At 37.2% G+C, this 19,919-nt stretch overlaps 1 protein-coding gene across 11 annotated transcripts in view; it reads right to left on the bottom strand.

Annotated features, from left to right (window-relative positions):
- LIMCH1 (LIM and calponin homology domains 1) overlaps positions 1–19,919 on the bottom strand; it is a 336,436-nt gene that overhangs the window by 88,360 nt on the left and 228,157 nt on the right. For all 11 annotated transcript variants that reach the window (XM_015597532.2, XM_015597537.2, XM_006922457.3 and 8 more), the window contains exons 4-6: positions 11,857–11,963; positions 7,474–7,504; positions 5,436–5,546 (exon numbers count right to left, since the gene is read on the bottom strand). In XM_015597532.2, coding sequence (XP_015453018.2) covers positions 5,436–5,546; positions 7,474–7,504; positions 11,857–11,963 — 249 coding nt within the window. The remainder of the gene's footprint in view (positions 1–5,435; positions 5,547–7,473; positions 7,505–11,856; positions 11,964–19,919) is intronic.

Below are 19,919 nucleotides of genomic sequence, written 5' to 3'. Positions count from 1 at the left end.
TGCAGTGGCTGGAATTTACAAGGCACATGCAGGTTTTGCATCAGGAGAAGGGAGTTGGAGAGAGGAGATGGGCAAGGTTGAGAGGAGCACCCTGTGATCTCCACACTGAGGACTCGATTAGTGTCCCTGAAGAACAGGCTATCAAGTGGCCTGGGTGAGTACAGCCAACATGACTCTCAGGAGGAAGGCAGAAATTCCAGTTATGGAAATTAAGATAATTTACTTGTAGGTCAGAAGTTAAACAGGACTTGAACAAAAGCCACGCCTGACTAGCTAGAAATGGAAAAACTCATGACTAACAGAAAAGTATAGATCTAAACTGGATATGGTTTCATATTTAATTTCTTTGGAAAGGCAAGTAATTATCTTGGATTATTTATCCACTGAGAATAGGCCAAATGCTTAAAAATAAAGGTCACTTTTATTGAATACTTACTATTATGTCTGAGACTATGCTTGATGCTCTTTATACATTATATTATTTAATCCTCACACACCCTAACTCCAATGATGTAATTAGTATTGTCCTTATTTTACAGAAAAAAAAAAAAAAAATAAGACTCAGAGAGGATAAGTAACCTAAGTAAGCAGCAAAGCTGTGATTCCAACACAGGCCTCTGTCTCCAAATCCATACGTAAAACCTAACGTTGATCAGCTTTGGTGTATTTACAACTGCCGTCACCGGCATCATCGCCTCTTTCGATTGCTGGCCACTGCCTCTTAACTTGGTGGATGATGCTAACTTACATAATGTCCCTTTGCTAAATGCTCTTTATGCCTAGAATACCAAACTATAAATATTGGAAAAGAGAGGTAGTTTAGAGTAGGTTAAGAGCATGTCTTGGAAGTTGGACTGACTGGGTTTAAATCCTGGCTCCACCCCTTGTCAGCTGTATGATATTAGCTAAGTTATTTTACCTTACCCAATCTCAGTTTTTTTTCATCTGTAAAACAGAGCTAATAATTATATCTATTTCACAAGATTGCCGGGAGAGTTAAGTGTTACTACATGGGAAGCTTTCAGAAAAATGCCTGACCTATATAGTAAGCGCTCAAAAAGTGTTAGCTATGGTTATTATTACTATGTATTTATTTGGGTATGTAAATATCAATATGTAAATCATACAAAATTTATATATGTAATTAAGGACACAACCTTATATACACACTGATACTCTTCTATCCATTTTTCCATTTACATCTCATATCTAGATGCCTGGGGCCCAATTTCCTAATAGGGAGGGCAGACACTCAGAGAGTTGAGCCACTGGTCACATCGAGAAATGACACAATTTTACAAGCTGGTTGGTGCGCATTACAAAACTGGATTTTCAAGAATATAATATCAGAAAGACTCTCCCAAAGACCCAAATGTTTTCCCCAGCCCTACTCTACAACACCATAGGAGAACAGAAAGGAAGAAAGAGAAAGTATGCTTCTTGGACTTCAGCTGCTGTCTCATAGCTAGTTTTGAGAAAGAAAAACAGAAAGTCCATTCTGTTCATGACTATGTAGAAAGCCAAGAATAAACCCTGGATCAAGTGAGAGCTGGATGCTGAATGGCACGGCCAGTTTGAAAACTAAAAGCCAGGCCACCCGTGGCCATCCTTGGCCAAGCTGGTCCCTGGGAACCTTGGAGTGAAGCAGGAAGCTGCTTCAGCCAGGTATAAAGATGGATAGAGAATTGTATTGGACTCCATCAAGTCACCTAAAGTTAAAGTTTTGGAGGAAAGTAGAAAATATAAACCAACACAAAGGCTAGCACTGCCTAAATTCTCCTTTACTTAGTGTCTAGTTATGTCATCCATGTTTTTCACCCAGGAACCCAGCAGCATTCTGTCTTCTATAGCGAGCACTCCAGGGAAGGGAAAAAAGACTCAAATCTGTCTGCTGTGCTAATTGCTAGTTGTTCCAGTAAAAGTGTGTTAATGAATGGGGTGAGAACAACCAGCTCATCCATGCAACATTTCTGAATTATTTCACTCATCTGTCCTCTTCTCATTCCCTTTTGTCAGAGATAATGAGAACCAGCAAGGATTGGTGGATGACTTATGGTATCTGAGAAACTCCAGATGTCTCTGTTTTACCACTCAACATTTTCTGCTTCCTTTGTGATTTATAAGGTGGCTAAATCTTATTCTGGAGGGTTTGGGGGTTCTACTTTTCAAGCCTAATGACTCATGTCCACCTACCACACTCTGGCTAGGGAAGCTATTTGTTCCACAGATATTTACTGACCATCTTCTATGTGCCAGGCACTGTCCTAGTGCCGGCGACACAACATTCTGCAAAAATGATAAATACCCTGTCCTCATGGGCCTTATATTCTAGTAAGGAAGATAAAATATAAACAGAAAAACAAATAAAGAAATTCAAAGTTAGGTGGTAAATATCACTGAAAAGTAAGGCTGGTTAAGGGAAGAGAATTTGATGGCAGCTGCTATTTGGGCAGAGGTCTGTGCTTGTCCATCACACTCCCCGCTCTTTACTCCCTCGTTCTAGTTAACACTCCTCACCTCCTGAACTGGTAGTGGCTTAGGCCAATCATGATACCCCTTGTCCCTGGTCACAGTGGCTAGTTCAGTGATAGGACTCATACTGGGCCAGAGGACACCCCTAGGAGCTTTACAGCTGGGACAGGGGGGAGAATTCCCTTGCCTTTGTAATCCTGGGGATGCTATTGGCCATGTTCCCTGATGTGAGGGAATGTTAGCCTATTGGAGGAGAGAATGAATTCAAGGAGAGAAAGACATAAAGAGGAAGAATCTAGACTGTTGACTTTGCAATTCCAGTCTCTGAGATCTCTAGAGCCATGCCTGTCCCCATGGTTCTCCATTCAATCTCAGTGTACTCATAATAATTCCCCTTTGTTCAGTTTCAGTGTTCCCTCCTTTGGAAGACCTCCTCTGACATACCCAGGTTCAGTGAAAGGCCACTGTCACTATGTTTTCAGAGGCCTTTTTTGAATATAGCAATAACAACCTCCTATGAATATCCACTACATGCCAGACACTTATGCTAAGGGCTGTACATGTGCTACTTGTATTATGGAACTTAACTTGCACCACGGTTAATAATTTTTATGCATATTTCTCCCACTAGAAAAATGAATATAAAAATTTCTGGCCAGTCTCTTCTGTGAAAGGAAAAATGTTAATTTCAAATTTATTTCTGTCTGTATACGTGCAGAAGAAATGACTGTAGTTCTGCAATACCTGGTCTCCATTTCTTTTCCAGTGAAAATACCCACAATTTTTTGCTGAAATAAAATCTGTTTTCCCCAAGCCTTTCCTTGCAGCTAGGTATGGATATGTGACTAAGTTTATTAGGTCAGTAAGATGAGAGCAGAGGTGTAGTGTGTGACTTCCCAGAAGTGTATTTAAAGGGAAGGCATAGGCTCTTCTTCTCTTCATCCCTCCTTCCTCCTGACTCAGATGTGAACATGATGGCTGAAGCTTGTGCAGCCATCTTGGACCAGCAGGTGAGAAGCCATACATTGAGGATGGTGTAGCAAAAAGATAGAAGGAGCCTGGGTCCCTGATTATCGCCAGCCCACACCAGCTCTGCACTGCTCATGTCCAGACTTCACTTATGTGACTTTGAAATAAAATTCTATCTTACTGAAGCCACTGTTAGAGTTTTCTGCATTTCTTAGCGAAACCCAATCCTAACTGATAAAACAAAATAATATATATTCTAGATAAACTAATATTTCCAGGTTTTGGATAGACCTGTGAAGTTTAGGTCAATTATTCTCTATTTTATATAGAAATATGGGACAGTTGGCCAGATTAGTTTAGTTATGCTTTGTCCAGCGATACTAATTACTCTCCCATGGCCTGTGACATTACCCACATTCATTGAAAAAGCCAACAGCTATTCATAACAGGCCATTTCAAGGCAGTTGAAATAATCAACTGTCTCAATAGAAAGGAAAGCTGAGAGAGCTGAAGAAACCAACAGCTACCCAGAAGAGCTGGACTAGTGGTAAGAAATGTCAATAACAAGAATAAATCAGATTCCAAGAGAATCCAGCAGGAGAACTGTGAGGCCTAGCTTTGAAATATATAGTTTAAAAAAGCTGACCGATCTATCATTATTCAAGTCCAAATTTAATATAAAGAAGTTTAGATTTCACAAATACAGACTAGATCTGTACAAGATTTGTACTTTCTCTAACAATAGAGTTAGGTGAAAAATTAGAGGACAAGTAAGAGTTAAGACTAAGAAACAACGTGTTATATTTAATGGAGCAGTATGTTTATTTTATTTTTAAAAGAACTTAGCTTTAAAAACTTTGTTTATATGTATTATGTCCAATATGAAAGATTTGTCCATTAATAAATATGTGAGCCAGACTGGCTCAAGCAAAGGAGAAGAACTATGAGGGCTATTAGCTTTAATTTAAGGAAAGAAGAATAAATTAGTAGAAAGTTGGAACAAATTCTTACTTTCAATATTAAAAGAAAAAAACGTAAAGCATGGAATGTCTCTCAATGAGGTCTATTTAATGCATTTAGTTTGCATGTTAGAGAAAAAAGGAAGAACAAAGCCTTAATTGATTTGCGCCACAATATGGGCCTTATCCAAAACCTATGGGTGCCACTCATTATAAATGAGCCTTACCTATTCACTAAGGCTGGTTGGGTAGGGCTTCCCCCTGGTAATACTGTATCCTAGTACTTTGAATTAGTTAATTTGTATGGCTGAACCTTAAAAAGGAACACACAGGCATGCGCATGTGAAACATCCCACTGTTTCCTTCACAAATTCCTACCATAGGTCAGTCTTTCCCATAATCAAGTAAACAAATAAAGCTTTAAATATTGTGGAAAATGTTTTCCAAATTTCCAGTTCATTCAAATACAATGGCCATGAAATATCTGTCTTAGAAGAGAATGTGTCTAATTATCAGAGCCTGTCCAGGGCAGATGCCCAGACAAGAACTTGGCTGACGTTACCTCACCCACACCAAGGCCCTGACGGACAAGCAAAGTGACCTTTAGGATGAAAAAGCAGAGCAAGTCTTCATTTTTGTATAATGCTGTATTGTTTAATTCAGGCATTATACCACCTCCACCCCCACCACACCCCCCAGGAAAATAAGCACTTAGCTCTCTGGCATACAAGGCATATACTGACAAATTGAATTTGCTCTTTTGGATTAAAGTTGGACGAGCTCAGATCTCTCATCTGAGAGTATAACTTCAGGTAAGCATGGGATGCATGAGGCAAAGATGTCCTTTGTAAGAATGTCATTGGTAAGACAAGGGGTCATTTTCTTGCATGCATGGCATCTTTGGCCTCTGCAATTCCACCACACCAGCACAGGCGAAAGATGTCATGCACCTCAAAATGATCTTAAAAACAAGCAAATGTATTGCTTTCCCACCTTGTCTAAACCTCAAGGGATAAAGAAGAAAAGCTGAGTTACCTTTCTCATCTGAGCCAGCAAGCCTTCAAATTCCTTCAAGTTCAGCGTCGTTCCACTATAGGATGTACAGCTATTTGCTGCTTTTCCCAGCCAGTAAATGGTAACTAATACCTGTGAAACAAAACCATGTACAAGAGCGGGAGAATTCTCCCTCAAAAATTACTTTTAAACTAAGGAATCAATAATGCTCTACAACAGGAAAGTAGGAAGGCGAGAATGTGCAACATTAATTTACGAAAACCACTGTCCATGAGGTATCTATTAAATGTCAAATCATTTTAATAAGAACCCAATGCTGTATCAGTCAACACAAACATGATTCAGTTGTTAAAATTAGACTCCAGTTTTAGGAAGAGTTCATTTACAAGACAGCAAGAAGGAAAAATAAATCCTCTAAAATTATTTTTGTATAATGAAATCTTCAAATATTTAAAATTAGGAAGCATAATTTTTCAGAAAGTCTGGAGTCTTTACTCAGATGAGCAATGAACAGTTTGTCAATTCCTTGTGAGAGAGGTGCTTTTAAAGGCCTACAGTTTCTTTTTGGGGCACAGAGGTTCTGCTAAGACCAATGGCAAAAATCCCAGAGGAATGATAAAGGTTAGCAAGTGGTTCCCAGCACAATATCAACACAATCTATCTAATTAAAGTCAGAGGAAAAAATTGTAACAACAAATATGATCTGCAGATACCTAACTTTGGGGTACAGGTAGATAGATTCCCATTAATCTGAGATGGGAAATATTTAGCTTGGACAAGTTTACTGCCAATTAAACTATCTTGGATGTTTATGAATGTCTATGACAATTCAATGGTCTGAAGCTACAAACCTAAGTTATTTTGTTTTGTCTTCCCAAAGAAACTGTCCACAAAAGCAAATAACACTTTACACAGATGTTCCCATAAAATCCATAGAAGTTGGCTGAAGACTGAGTCCTTAACACTGAATCATTGAGATCCGAAGCCTATGGAAAAGCTAAGACAATTATTACTTTATTTTCACATTCAGTCTTATTGCTTCAACCAGGCTGGGAAGTATTTATTGTACCTCCTTCCACTTGCTAGGCCAGAAAATGCTTTGGGCAATGTGATAGATGGGTTTAGATGGCAACAAGCCCAAAATACGGTTATGTGCCATCAATGCTATGATGTGATTCGGTTTTCTGCCTCTGTGAGAAAATTTTATTTCAGGTATCATTTGAAACTTCCAGAAAGTCTTTTTTTTTTAACTGATTGCTGTAAATTTCCAGAGAAGAGACGATTCCAAATGTCAGGATATTAACTAGGTATACAGGAGAATGGAAAACAGAAGCGTGTTGTATATGAGATAGGTTTTCTGATTTCTTTAAAATTGTACAATGAAAAATGGCATATAGCCTATTTTATAGTGAAAGAAAAAAATTAGAATGAGAATGTTAAGCAAATATAATAACACCCTGGAAATTATAAAGAAGGGGGGTGGGTTATAGCTAATTTTCTTATTTTATCTGCAGAAGGTCATTTCTTACATTCCTCAATTTAACCTTAAAAAAAAAAAAAACATGGGTTTAATATACTTACCTTTTCAAAATAAGATCTAACTCCAAAAAGTTAATTTTGGGAAGTACTAATAAAAACTCAAACGATTAATAGGAAAAAAAATACAAAAAGTACAGGCTTACAACAGTCAATACTATTCATATTATACTGATCTTTTCCTAAAACGACTTGCCCAACTGCTTAATATAATAATCCCATCTATGCATGTCAAGAAACTAATTCTAGTTTTGTGTTTAAGAAATTTAATCACACATAGCACAGGCTTTCTTTGTTTATTTCTGGATTGAGCACTTATCTAAATTAAAGAGAACCTCCACAAATCTACCATTTTTATATCTATTACAGTCATTAATTATTCTATCAGAGACACAAACGCTTGTTTCCTAAGGACTCTTGGTAGCAAGGCATTCAAGAGGTATCGAATGTATGAACTAAATTTTACACTTGAACCATCCAAATCAGAAGGACTAAGTTTGGAAAGTGAAGGTAAAACACTTACATTTTTCAGCTTCCTACTATAATCAAGGCTCCTAATTAAGGAAAAGGAAAAGAAATATAATCAGAACAGCAGTTTTTTCACTGTAATCTTCCCTTAAACACCTCTGAGATGTACTTGAAATTAACTAATATAACGAAATTGGGATTCAGTGATTATAGGTACTAAATAAAATTATTTAGAAAACGAGGTGAGCTTAAAGTTCCATAGTGCACCATGAAAAGATGAATGCTTTGTAACATCTGGAAAATCAAGAATTCCATTTAAACCCAGGACTGTTTACATTTGTATTCTCAAAGTTTAAGTGTTAAAGTAAAACTCTGACTTGATTATAGATCACTGTCAAATTGAAATGTGACTGTACTTCCAAAATCTTTTCCACAGAAGTACTTTTAATGAAGGTCTAAAACCTTAATTAAATAGACCTGAAAATACATGTACAAGAAGCAGTACTATTCAAATATTTGTTCTTTTCTGCTATGGACATAAATTAGTGTTGAGAATTAGCCATAAACAAGAAAATATGCATGTTATGTTCAAATATACACATGTGCATTCTTAAATATACATAAATATTTATTCTCAAACTATAAACAAATAAGCTGGTGGTCCTTTCTAAATATTCTAGAGTGAAATATAAAATTTTGCCCCAAATTATTCTGAAGTTCCTTTAACATGTCAAAAAATAAATACTAGGAAAAACAAACGCTGTGTTTCTTTTTTCCACAGTAACTTCAGTTTGGTGGGTGGTGAGAGGGAGAATGTAATGCTATTATATAATTTAGTGAAGACTGCCTTCAAATATTTAGACTTCAATTACTTTACTGTTTCATAGTCTAACCCAAAGTAAATATTAATGAATAGGTACACAATTTTAAGTCAATTGAGATTTGAGGTAACAACATAGTATATACTAAGGAGATAAACCCATCAAGAGGGACTAGGATTGAAAGAAGCAATGGTCCAATTTGGACTTGATTAAGAAAATGTTTCAGTGCTTCCCCTTTAACAAAAAAATGACATGTCATTATTTGCTTATATATTTGCTAGGATTTTTAAAAATGTAATAACAACCAAAAACAGATGAAAACAATCAAAATTCTATAAAAGTTTTGAAATATTTATGAAAAACAAGAACAGAAAACATTAAACTTTTCTGCATTGACAATAAAAGTTCATTGCTTAAAACTGTGACCCACTTCTAAAAAGTCATGCTTGGCACATAGGAGGAGCTCACAAAGTATTTGTTGACCAACTTCCATGTAACAATCAATTATGTGAAAATGCTTCCCAATCTTTCAGAGACATACTTGAGAGCAATGCAAAGTCTTTCCTTATTTTCATCCAATTGTTTCAATTCCCTGGAATGATACTTCCTACATGCCCTTCTGGACTATGCTTTCATTTTCCATCACAGTTGTCTGGCATCCATTACAGGTAGAGTTCACTAAATTACACATGCAGTAATCATTTGCAGGCTTTTCCTCCCCCTCCCCCCACTTCCTTTTTAGTCTACTTAAGTTACTTCTCAAGAAAAGTAAGAAAAATTACCTACAATGAAAACTAAAGAGCATTTTTTAAAAAACAATTTCAAATAATCATTGAAATCTCCTCTGTGGGATCTACTCCTATACCTTATTGCTTATGCTATTAATTGGTGTCATTGAGTGTTTTCCATCTCTGCTGATGTTATAGTCAACTCTCAGAGGAGAAAACAGAGAAATATAGCAGCTCTACTTTAATCTATCAGGGCTATAAAATCTATGTATGTTACAAATGTCTCCTGTACAGTGACTGCCAAATTAAACCAGTATTGGTTTACAGAAAAGTTGTAAAGCAGAAAGTTCACCTGTGCCCCAGTCCTCTCTAAAACGAGAAATGATTTGATAAGTACTGTCAATGAATTTTTCTCCATAATTATTCCAAGTTTAACATCCTACAATGCTTGTGGACCATCCCTCCCACCACACTCATCCTTGCTCATTACCCTTCTACCACACTGGCTACTCTTCTTTTTAAACATCAAGTTTGTCTCTTTTCCCCAGCCTTTCTGCATCCTCTTCCTCTGCCCTCGATGCATTAGATTTTTGCATGGCTAATTCTTGCTTCCCATTCATGTCTCAGCCTTTGGCTGAAATGCTACCTCTTCGGAGAGGCTAGTCTTGACCACATCTGGACTGATCATCATCTTTCTTTCTTTCTTTTTTTCAGTTTTATTGAGGTATAAGTGACATATAACATTGTATAAGTTTAAGTTATACAACATAATGACTTGATATATGCATGTTCTGCAATGGTCATTATCTTTCATATCACCTGTTTGTCTTCTCAGCACTTACTGCTTCCTGCAATTTGTTTTTTAATTTACTTATTTACTTTTCATTTTTTGACACTGGGTGTAAATATCACGTTAACAGGAGATACTATCACTCATTCATTCCGGTTCTCTAGTGACTAAAAAGTATCTGACACATAGTGGCTGCTCAGTAAATATTTGTTGAATGAATGAATGAACCAAAAATGATAGAGCCATAGAGAAAGGTGATAGAAAAGTATTGCTTTAAGAAAATAATAATACTCAAGTGAAGGAAAAACTAAAAAGGAAGGAAAATGAGAAGGCATGCAAAAGAGGAGATAGATGGAAAGACAAGATAAAGAAAGTAAAGGAAGCACAGGGAAAAGAAGGGGATGGAAAAAAGAAGCAGAGAAAGATAAAGGACAGAGAAAAGAAAAGGAGAAGGGGAAGATGGGACAGTAATTGAGAAGTGACTGTGTCCATATGCCATTAGTCTAAGTGACTTTTTCCCCTTTAGGTTGCTTTCCATGCCTTTGAATTAGTCTCTTCCTTTAGAAGCTGGCTGAATCATCTTCTCAGGTCCTTTAGAAGTTGGCTGAACCATCTTCTCAAATCTTCCATTTTACAGATGAAGACGCAGAGCCCCACTGAAACAGGGGAATTTGCCTAGGATTATAGAGCTAGGGAGTTAGCAGATGGAGGGCTAGACCCCTGACTTCCTGATGCCCAGTTTTTGTAGATAAGCAGTGAAGGTGCTAAGAGTTCTGAATTTCTAAAACCAGTCTCAGAATTCTCCTGATTTAGTAACACATTGATTTAAGGTAGCTCTAGTCCAGCTGCCAATATGTCAAAGTGAACTTTCACTCACCCTCCAAGCATTGTGTGTGTGACTAATTATCATGATGTTGCACAGTTACTATTGTTTCTAGTCACTTGCCACCAGGTAAAACTATGAATGTGAGATGATGCAGAACCTAAAACAATTTCCTAAAATGAACAATGATTTATAGAGGCTGGGTATAATAATAAATGGAGCATGTGATGACTAAAATGAGGTTTATGGTGGTTCCATATTAAAATATCATAATTTTATTCTGTGATTTTTGCCTTTAACATTTTTTCATGAGAAATATTAAAGAATGGCAGAGAAGCAATTTTATGTAATCGATAATGGCTGACCCCCTCATTCACAGTCACAAATCATAAAATCCAATATAAATTCCTAACTTGATTTCAGTCAGTAGTTTCCATTTTTTCCCAATCATTTAAAAAAATAACATAGTCAAATGTTATAAAATTAACAGCTGTGAATGTTGGCTTCTCTCCCTTTTCTGTTCTTCTATGATAAAATGACCTAAAAGTCATCAAAAGGAGAAGTATAGCCAATCCACAAACCCTGTCCACATAATTAAGCTTATTATTAAGGTATATTCATGCCAAATATTGTTTGAATAAAGTGGAAAATATTTTATATGAAATTTGTAGAGTCTAAAGGACTTTATCTTACCATTTCATAGGAGTTTTTTTCCTCATTACTCTGGTCATGAGCTATTTCTTTATAGAAAAGCACATTGCCTTTTGTTTTACAGTGATAGTCTTTTCCAAGAATTCTTTGGCCCTAAACATGACTTGATCATTGACACATATGAGGAAATGGTTAAAAATGTAAATGAAGAAGAGATTTCTCCATAAAATATTAGATCTGTTTACCAAGTTTACAGTCTTCCAGAGCCTATTTAAATGCCTAAATGGAGCTAATGAAAGCTTTTTGTCTAACGCACACAGATTCCATGCACATTTTCTTGTCTCTTCCTCCATGAAGTTTCACCTAACATTTTCCTCTTCCTCTTTAACATTATAATTCTATATGCGTGATTTTTGCATTTCAAAACATTATGTTTGATTAGAATGAAAGCTACACACAAAGGGGAGGCCAATGCATCTTGTTTGGAAAGCTTGATTTTTACCTTCACATTTTTATTTTATTAGGCATGCCCAATCTCTGCCTCTTACACCTTACACCATCATCACAAAATTGCAAATCAAGGCATAAATGGGCTTCCCTTAACTATAAATTATGTGTTACTTACTTGACTGTTACTCTGTTAGATGTATCTTGTAGGTCACTAGGGTCAAAAAGTTGAGATTCTTTAAGGCCGAGCTCTTTACAACCTCTCAAGAATAAGATGATATTGTCCTGGAAGGAAAAAAAGAATTCCAAGTCTATATTATTTTATACTATTTTTATGAACCAACCCATCCTTTTCAACAGTCCACAAATTACTGGAGGTTATATGTTAGTCATTAAGGCAGTGAGAGTCAGGTCTAAATCACGGCTTGTTGGATAAAAAAAAATCATACATTGTTAGGACATGTCACAGTAAACAGATGATTCAAACTTCTAAACCCACAGCCATGCCAAATTCATTTTTTCCCTTTACCTTAACACATTTTTATAAAACTGCAAGTAAAATATCATTGAAAAAGAGAACTTAGAATCTTTTGGGGAATAGTATTCAAAAACCAGATATTCCCTGTTGTTCCAAAGTATTGTCTATGTCTTACTGTCTAAATCTAGTTCAAAAAATGATATTTAAAAATAGGTTTTACTACTCAAGTGTCATCTTCAACAAATTTTCCTTTTTAATTGATCTTCTGCATTACATTCTTTATTTGAGTTTTCACGGATAATAATACCTCTTTGTAGACTATAAATTGAATTAAATGGGGAAAATAATCTCAATTAATTGGGAAGGGAAAAAAGTGGGGCAAGGACAGCTTTTGAAAATAGTGCAAAAGACCCTCCTCAAAGTGAAATTTTTTTCTAGCAGATACAAATTTACTTTGAACTAGTAGAACAGCAGGCACATTGATAATTAAGGAGGGTTCCCGTCTTCATCTGCTGGGAGTCATTAAAAAAAACAAATGGTCTGGAAGAGACTGAAATTATGGGTCATCCTTTTGGAACTCCAGGGTATTGACAGCAGGCTCATCAGTTACAAGTCCCTAACTGTCCTCTTCTTAAGAGGTTTCTGACAAGCTAACTGGCCTCATCAGTTAGTGAAGACTACTAGGAAGGAATGGTAAATTTTGGCTCCAGAAGCCAGGTCAATGTAAATCCATTTGAATACTGTAAGAAAGATGCTACAAAAAATTTGAAATGATGTCGGAGGTTACTGAATCATGGACTCACCCAAATGCAATTCGACAAAGCAAGCAGGAGGTAAAGTTTTCCCCAGTTACCTGGTATGTAGGCAGGATTCTAAGATGACTCCTAAAGAATCCCGCCCCCTGGTATAAATACCTTGTATAGTCTCCTCCCCTTCAGTGCCAGTGGAACCATGAATGTGAGGGGATAGCACTGTGATTATGTTACTAACAAGCTGTCTTTGAGTTAATTAAAAGAAAGATTATCTGACTGGGTCTGACCTAATCAGGGGAGCTTTGAAAAGAAGGTGAAGTTACAGATCCTTGTGGCCACGAGTTCTGTAGTTGTAAAGACAATCTGTCAACAACCACGTTAACTTGGAAGAGGCTTTGACAAAGCTCATATAAGACCTCGCCCCCACCAACACCTTGATTTCAACCCTGTGTGATCATGTCATGTCCATACTTCTGATCTATAGAAACTAAGATAATAAATGGGTATCAATTTAAGATGTTAAGTTTACAGTAATTTTTTAACGCAGTAATAAAAATTAACATATCCAAACTCAAAAGAAGAACAATACCAATAAATTGCTAACCTTTATGTAGCAATATAAATAATATAACTTTATTATATGCCAAGCATTCTTCTAAGAACTCTACATCTATTAACTCATTTAACCCCTGCACAAACTTATGAGGTAGGTACTTCAATCATCTTCACTTTACAGATGAGCAGTCTGAGGTACAGACAATTAAGCTCCTTACCTAAGGTTACAGAGCCATCAAAGGGTGAAGATTTAAAACAATATGACATATATGAGGAACTCAATAATCAAATCTGAGGCCAGTATCAAAAGATGATGCTATGGAGTCAGAGGCCAATCACAGAAGGCAGACCGTGGAAATCACAGAGGGGCTATAATCTAAAAAATGAATGCCAGATCTGCAGCAGATGTACATGGCTGGGGGTAGTCCTAGGAGGAGGCAGTCAGGATGAAGGAAGGATTTAAGAGGAGCAAGACAGGAGACAGGGAGACCAATGAGGAAATACTACAATCTCACTCCCTCCCCACCCCCAGAGAGTGGCCCATCCCAAAATATGTTCTTTCCTGTGTCTTTTTGTGTCCCTGGGTTTTTTTTCAGCAGGCGAGATATGCCATCATTCACAAGGCCTGTGTCATTCACTAGACCTCTTGTAGACCAACAATGGGCTAGTCATAGTTTGAAGTCATTCATACTCTGGCCATTCTCTCCTTCAAATACCTTGTACATTTTAAACTGATCAAATTTTTCCTTGGAGTTTTCTATTTTCCCTCCCATCTCCAGAGATTAATAGATGTTCAGATGAATCTCTTCTAGGGCATGCAACTATATTTCTGGTTGACTTGTGAGCTCTGAAGGTGTTCTATCCAAAGGAAAGCAGAGGATGGGTCCTACTACTCTTTAGGAATCATTTGGGACCAGAATAAAAAGACCATTCATACCTGTAATCACTATGTAGTCCCATAAGAGGTGCATCACTGGGGCACCTCAGACTCTCAAGAAAGGTGAGGAGGCCCTCTTCCCATATGCATTCCCAGATGTGCTTTTGAGTGCCGTGCTATATTCAGCACACAGACTGTAAACACAAAAGCTCTGTGTTGCCAGCTAGCCTAAACGATTTGGGCTGGGATATTTAAATAACTGCAGGTCTCTTTCCCGCTCCTTGCTACAATCTAATAATGCTGGAGAGGAGCCAGACTCCAGTCAGGAGAAAAGCCAGAAGGAGCTAACAGGAGCAGTGACCCAAGTGGGAGGAAAAGACTGAGCCTTTAATTACATGAAATGCAACTTCCAAATTCCCATCTGCCTTGCTCTTCACACTGAGATTTTTCCACATTTATAATTTCAAGCAAAACTCACATATTAGTGTTTTAGCTTCAGAAGCCAAGTAGTACAACAGCATCTCATTTCCAAGGGAGAAGTGGAAGACAATAATTTATAGCAATGACCATTATATTTGGCTCTTACTAATGTAGTATTACAAACCTATTATGATTTTGTAAGGCTTCAAAAGAAGTTTTTAAGAACTCTTCAAAAAAGTCAACGTCATATAAAAGCAAAAATTGGAGATTAAAGAGACATAATGACCAAACATGATTTATGACCCTTGATTGGATCCTAGATCCAAAAAGGAAAAGTAAATAATGATATAAAAATCCAGTTTAAATATAGACTGTATGTTGGATAATATTAATGAATGAATGTTAATTTTCTTAGACATGATGATGATGAGATTGTGGTTATATGAGAGAATGCCTTTATTTTAAAGCAAACATGAATTATTTAGGGATGAGTTATCATAATGTCTGTAACATAATTTCAATTGAATCAGGGCAAAAATGTGAATGTGTGTGCGTGTGTGTGTGCATGTATCTGAGGGGGGGTCTGCTTGTCATGAAGAAAGAGATATAGTAAATATGGCAAAATATCAACAAATGGTGAATCAAATCAGGAATTGGAAAACTTTTTCTAAAAAGGGCTACACAGTAAATATAGCTTTGAGGGCCTATGGTGGTCTCTGTCAAAATGACTAAACTCTGCTTTGTAGCAAGACAATACAGAAATGGATGGGAATGTCTATATTCCCATATACTTTATTTACAAAAGCAGCCATTGGGTTGGATTGGGCCCATGGGCTGTAGTCCACCAGCCCCATTGTAGGTAAATGGTTATGCAGGAATTTACCATACCATTTTTTTTTTTTTTTTTTTTTACTTTTCTGTATATTTGAAAATTTTCAAAAAAAATTTTGGAAAAAAGGTTTTTAAATTAGTAGAAATGTAGTCAACCTCATAAGATTATGACTTCAGTGGCAAAAACAATTTCATAAAATTCAAGAAAAAAACTGGTCATTTTAGAGACCACTACTGCAAAGTCACTGAGGTAAATGCTCAAGTGCTACTTATGGAAAGTTACCATTTTTGGCTACCTGGAAAGCAGGGTAACATAAGTCTCAAAACACAAATGCATAACATAAAGTTCCTAAAAGAGTCCATTTTGTGCTAGACTAATATTAATATATGGATTTATACTGCCCTTTATAAAACTACTATGCATTAATCCATCCTTGTTATTGGCCCAGTGGTTTCCCATTTCCTTAATTTGTGGGCCTGCCATGTGTATGAAAATATTCCCCAGGGACCTAGGATTGAGGATACAGTTTTCTACTCCTTTCCTCCCACGGGACGACTTCTCTAAATAAGTCCTTTATTTCACTCCCCTCCCTTCACCCTCCAAAGGTAAGAAGAAGGAAGGCCCAGGATGTTCTCTACCTACAGATTGTAGCAGAGTCCCTGGTATATAGTAGGTACTCACTAAATATTTAAAATAAAGTAAGAAAATTCTGGGAAACATGCAGAGTGAGAGATGTCCTCAGATCTCTCCCCAAGAAACAACAATGAGTTGAACATCTAAAACTGAACAAAAAACACCCAAACTGTACACTAGCACACCTGAGTGTGGGATCTGCGCATAAGAGCTACCACAGGTCAGACCCCGGGTGTCAAGCAGTGGACTGAAAGAAATAAAGAAGCTGCCTCTTGCAGCCACTGGAGCTCCTTGCAGGAGGAGGGGGAGGGGTGAAGATGCGGGAACTTCCCTGAACAACCCTGGCTGGAAGTGCCGGCACTTCTACGCAGCTGGCAGCAGGACCCAGTCATCAGGGCAGAAAACAGAGAAGTGGGATGGAACTGCAGAGAAACAACAGTTGATTTTTACTGGCTGCAGATGCAAAACCAAGGCAGAGCTGCAGCCCCCAATTCCCAACCTAGAGGGCCCCACTTCCCTATATCCTCTGCGACCAGTCGCCATGGAACCCCAGGGGAATCTGAGCAAACACTGCCTAGACTGAAGCAACCTCTCGCAGCCTCTGGAGCTCCCTGATTGAGGAGGGGGAAGGGAGAAAGTGCGGCGACTTCCCTGAACAACCCTGCCTGGAAGTGCCAGGAATCCTATTCAGCCAGAAGCAGGGCACAGTCATCAGGGCAGAAAGCAGAGAAGTGGGACGGGGCCACAGAGAAACAACAGTTGATTTCTACTGGCCGCAGTTGCAAAACCCAGGCTGAGCCACAGCCCTCTACCCTCCGAGACCAATCGCCGTGGAGCTCCAGGGGAATCTGAGCAAACGCTACTGAAACTGTTTGCTAACACTGACAGGGACTGAAAGTGAGAGTAGCAAGTGTGATCAAAGTTCTACAAGAAAATAAAAAAACATTATTTAGGCTCTATGTAAAACAGGGATCCAAGAGGCTCAGAAACCACCTACTGGAAACCAAAAGAAAAGCGCCTTCTTTATAGCAGGCTAAAGAGAGACTTTTATATAATAAACCTTCTTTCTGGAAAAATAGAATGCACTTCCATTAATGTGCAGGTGGAGAAATAGTCCATTAAACACCAAGAACAACCAAGGTGACAAGGCATCCCAGAAAGAAAGAGAAAAATCTCCAGAAAATAAGGTTACAGACATAGAAATATGGAACTAAAATGACAGAGAATTCAGGATGGTACTTCTGAAAAAACTCAATGAGTTCTGAAACGAGGCATATCAACAATTTCAGGAATTGAAAAAACAACTAGATGAGCAGACCAAGGAGACTAAAACCCTCAAGAAGAACAGAATAGATCTTCTGGAAATAAAAAACACACTGCAAGAGTTGAAAAATGAAATAGCAAGTTTGGGAAATAGAGTCGATCAAATGGAGGAAAGGATCAGTGATATTGAAGACAGAAATCTAGAAATAAATCAGAAGGAAGAAGAGAGAACTAGAAGAATGAAAAATAATGAAACAGAAATTCAAGAACTAGCTAATACTATCAGGAGAGGAAACATAAGAATAATGGGCATTATCGAGGGCAAGGAAAAGGTGCAGAAACTAGAAAGCATTTTCTGACAAACAGTGGACAAGAATTTCCCAAATCTAAGGAATGAGCTGGAGCTTGGAATTCAAGAAGTCAACAGAACACCCAATTATCTCAACCCAAAAAGGCCTTCACCAAGACACATTGTATTAAAGTTATCAAAAATCAATGACAAAGATAGAATTCTCAGGGCAGCCAGGAAGAAGAAAACTGTAACTTATAAAAGAAAATCCAATAAATTATTGTCGGATTTCCCAATGCAGACCCTATAAGCCAGAAAAGAATGGAATCAAATATTTAAACTACTAAGTTTAAGGAACTACTAGTCTAGAATAATGCATCCAGCTAAGCTCTCCTTTAGATATGAAGGAGAAATTAAGACCTTTCCAGACATATAAAAATTGAGGGAATTCTCCACTATGAGGACTGCACTACAGGAAATACTGAAAGGGGTCAGCTCACCTAAAACAAAATGACAACCACAACAACAACAACAACAACAAAAATACATAATTAGGAGTAAAGTGACTATTAGGCAAATAGAAGCAGAGGAGTGCAATCCTTACTAAGAACAGTGCATTATAAGCTTAAATAATATGAAGAGAATTGCTATAGCAAGATAGTAATAAACGTTCAGCATACATAGGGACAAACTGAGATAACAATGACTGAAAAGGGGAGGATTTGAAGATCTAAATTCACAAACAGGGGATAAGGCACATACAGAAGAAAATGGATGACTGTATCTATATAATTATCCTTTTTTTATTAGTAATGGTAACCACACACCAAAGATTCAGAACTGAAGTATATAACATAAAACAAGAACAACCAGAGGGAAAAACCCACAAAAGCCAACCAAAATAAAGAGAACAGAAACACAAGGACAAGGAAGCAATGGAAACACCATGCGACCAGAAAGCAAAAGATAAAATGGCTATAAGAAGACCTCATATTTCAATAATCACCCTAAATGTAAATGGACTGAACTCACCAATAAAAAGACACGGAGTTGAAGGATGGATCAAAAACAAAATCAAACCATATGCTGCCTCCAGGAGACACATCTGAGCTCCAAAGACAAATATAGACTCAAAGTGAAAGGGTAGAAAATGATATTTCAAGCAAATGGCATTCAGAGAAAAGCGGGAGTAGCCGTACTAATATCAGACAAAATAGACTTCAAAATAAAAAAGGTAAAGAATAATACTGAGGGACACTTCATAATGATAGAGGGAATCATGCACCAAAAAGACATAACACTTATTAATATCTATGCTCCCAATCAGGGAGCCGAAATATGTAAAGCAATTACTAACAGCACTTAAAGGAGAAACAGACCAAAACACTATTGTGGTAGGTGACCTAAATACCCCACTGTCAGATAGGCACAGATCATCTAAACAGAAAATCAATAAGGAAATAACATCCTTAAATGACACATTAGACTAACTGGACATAATTGACATTTACAGAGCCTTCCATTCCAAAACAGCTGCATATACATTCTTCTCTAGCGCACATGCAACACTCTCAAGAATCAACCACATACTAGGACACAGAGACAGCCTCAACAAATATAAGAGGGTTGAAATCATACCAACCATATTCTCTGATCATAATGCTTTGAAATTAGAGATCAACTGCAACAAGAAAGCAGGAAGAACCACAAATACATAGAGATTAAACAACATGCTACTGAAGAATAACTGGGTCACAGAAGAAATAAAAAGAGAGATCAAGAGATACATAGAAACAAATGATAATGATAGTACAACATATCAAAACTTTAGAGACTAGGCAAAAGCGGCCATAAGAGGAAAGTTCATATCATTACAGGTCTACCTCCAAAAATAAAAATGAGCCCAAATAAACAACCCAACACTTCATCTTAAAAAACTAGAAAAGGAACAACAAATGAGGCCTACTGTCAGCAGAAGGAAAGAAATAATTAAAATTAGAGCAGAAATAAATGAAATTGAAAACAAAACAAAACAAATAAACAATAGAAAAAATAAATGCAACAAAGAGCTGGTTCTTTGAGAAGGTTAATAAAATTGACAACCCCCTGGCTAGACTCACTAAAGAAAAAAGAGAAAGGACA

This window comes from Pteropus alecto, unplaced genomic scaffold (genome assembly GCF_000325575.1).
Source record: "Pteropus alecto unplaced genomic scaffold, ASM32557v1 scaffold57, whole genome shotgun sequence".
Lineage (NCBI taxonomy): Eukaryota > Metazoa > Chordata > Mammalia > Chiroptera > Pteropodidae > Pteropus > Pteropus alecto.
This window is presented reverse-complemented; position numbering and strand designations above follow the sequence as displayed.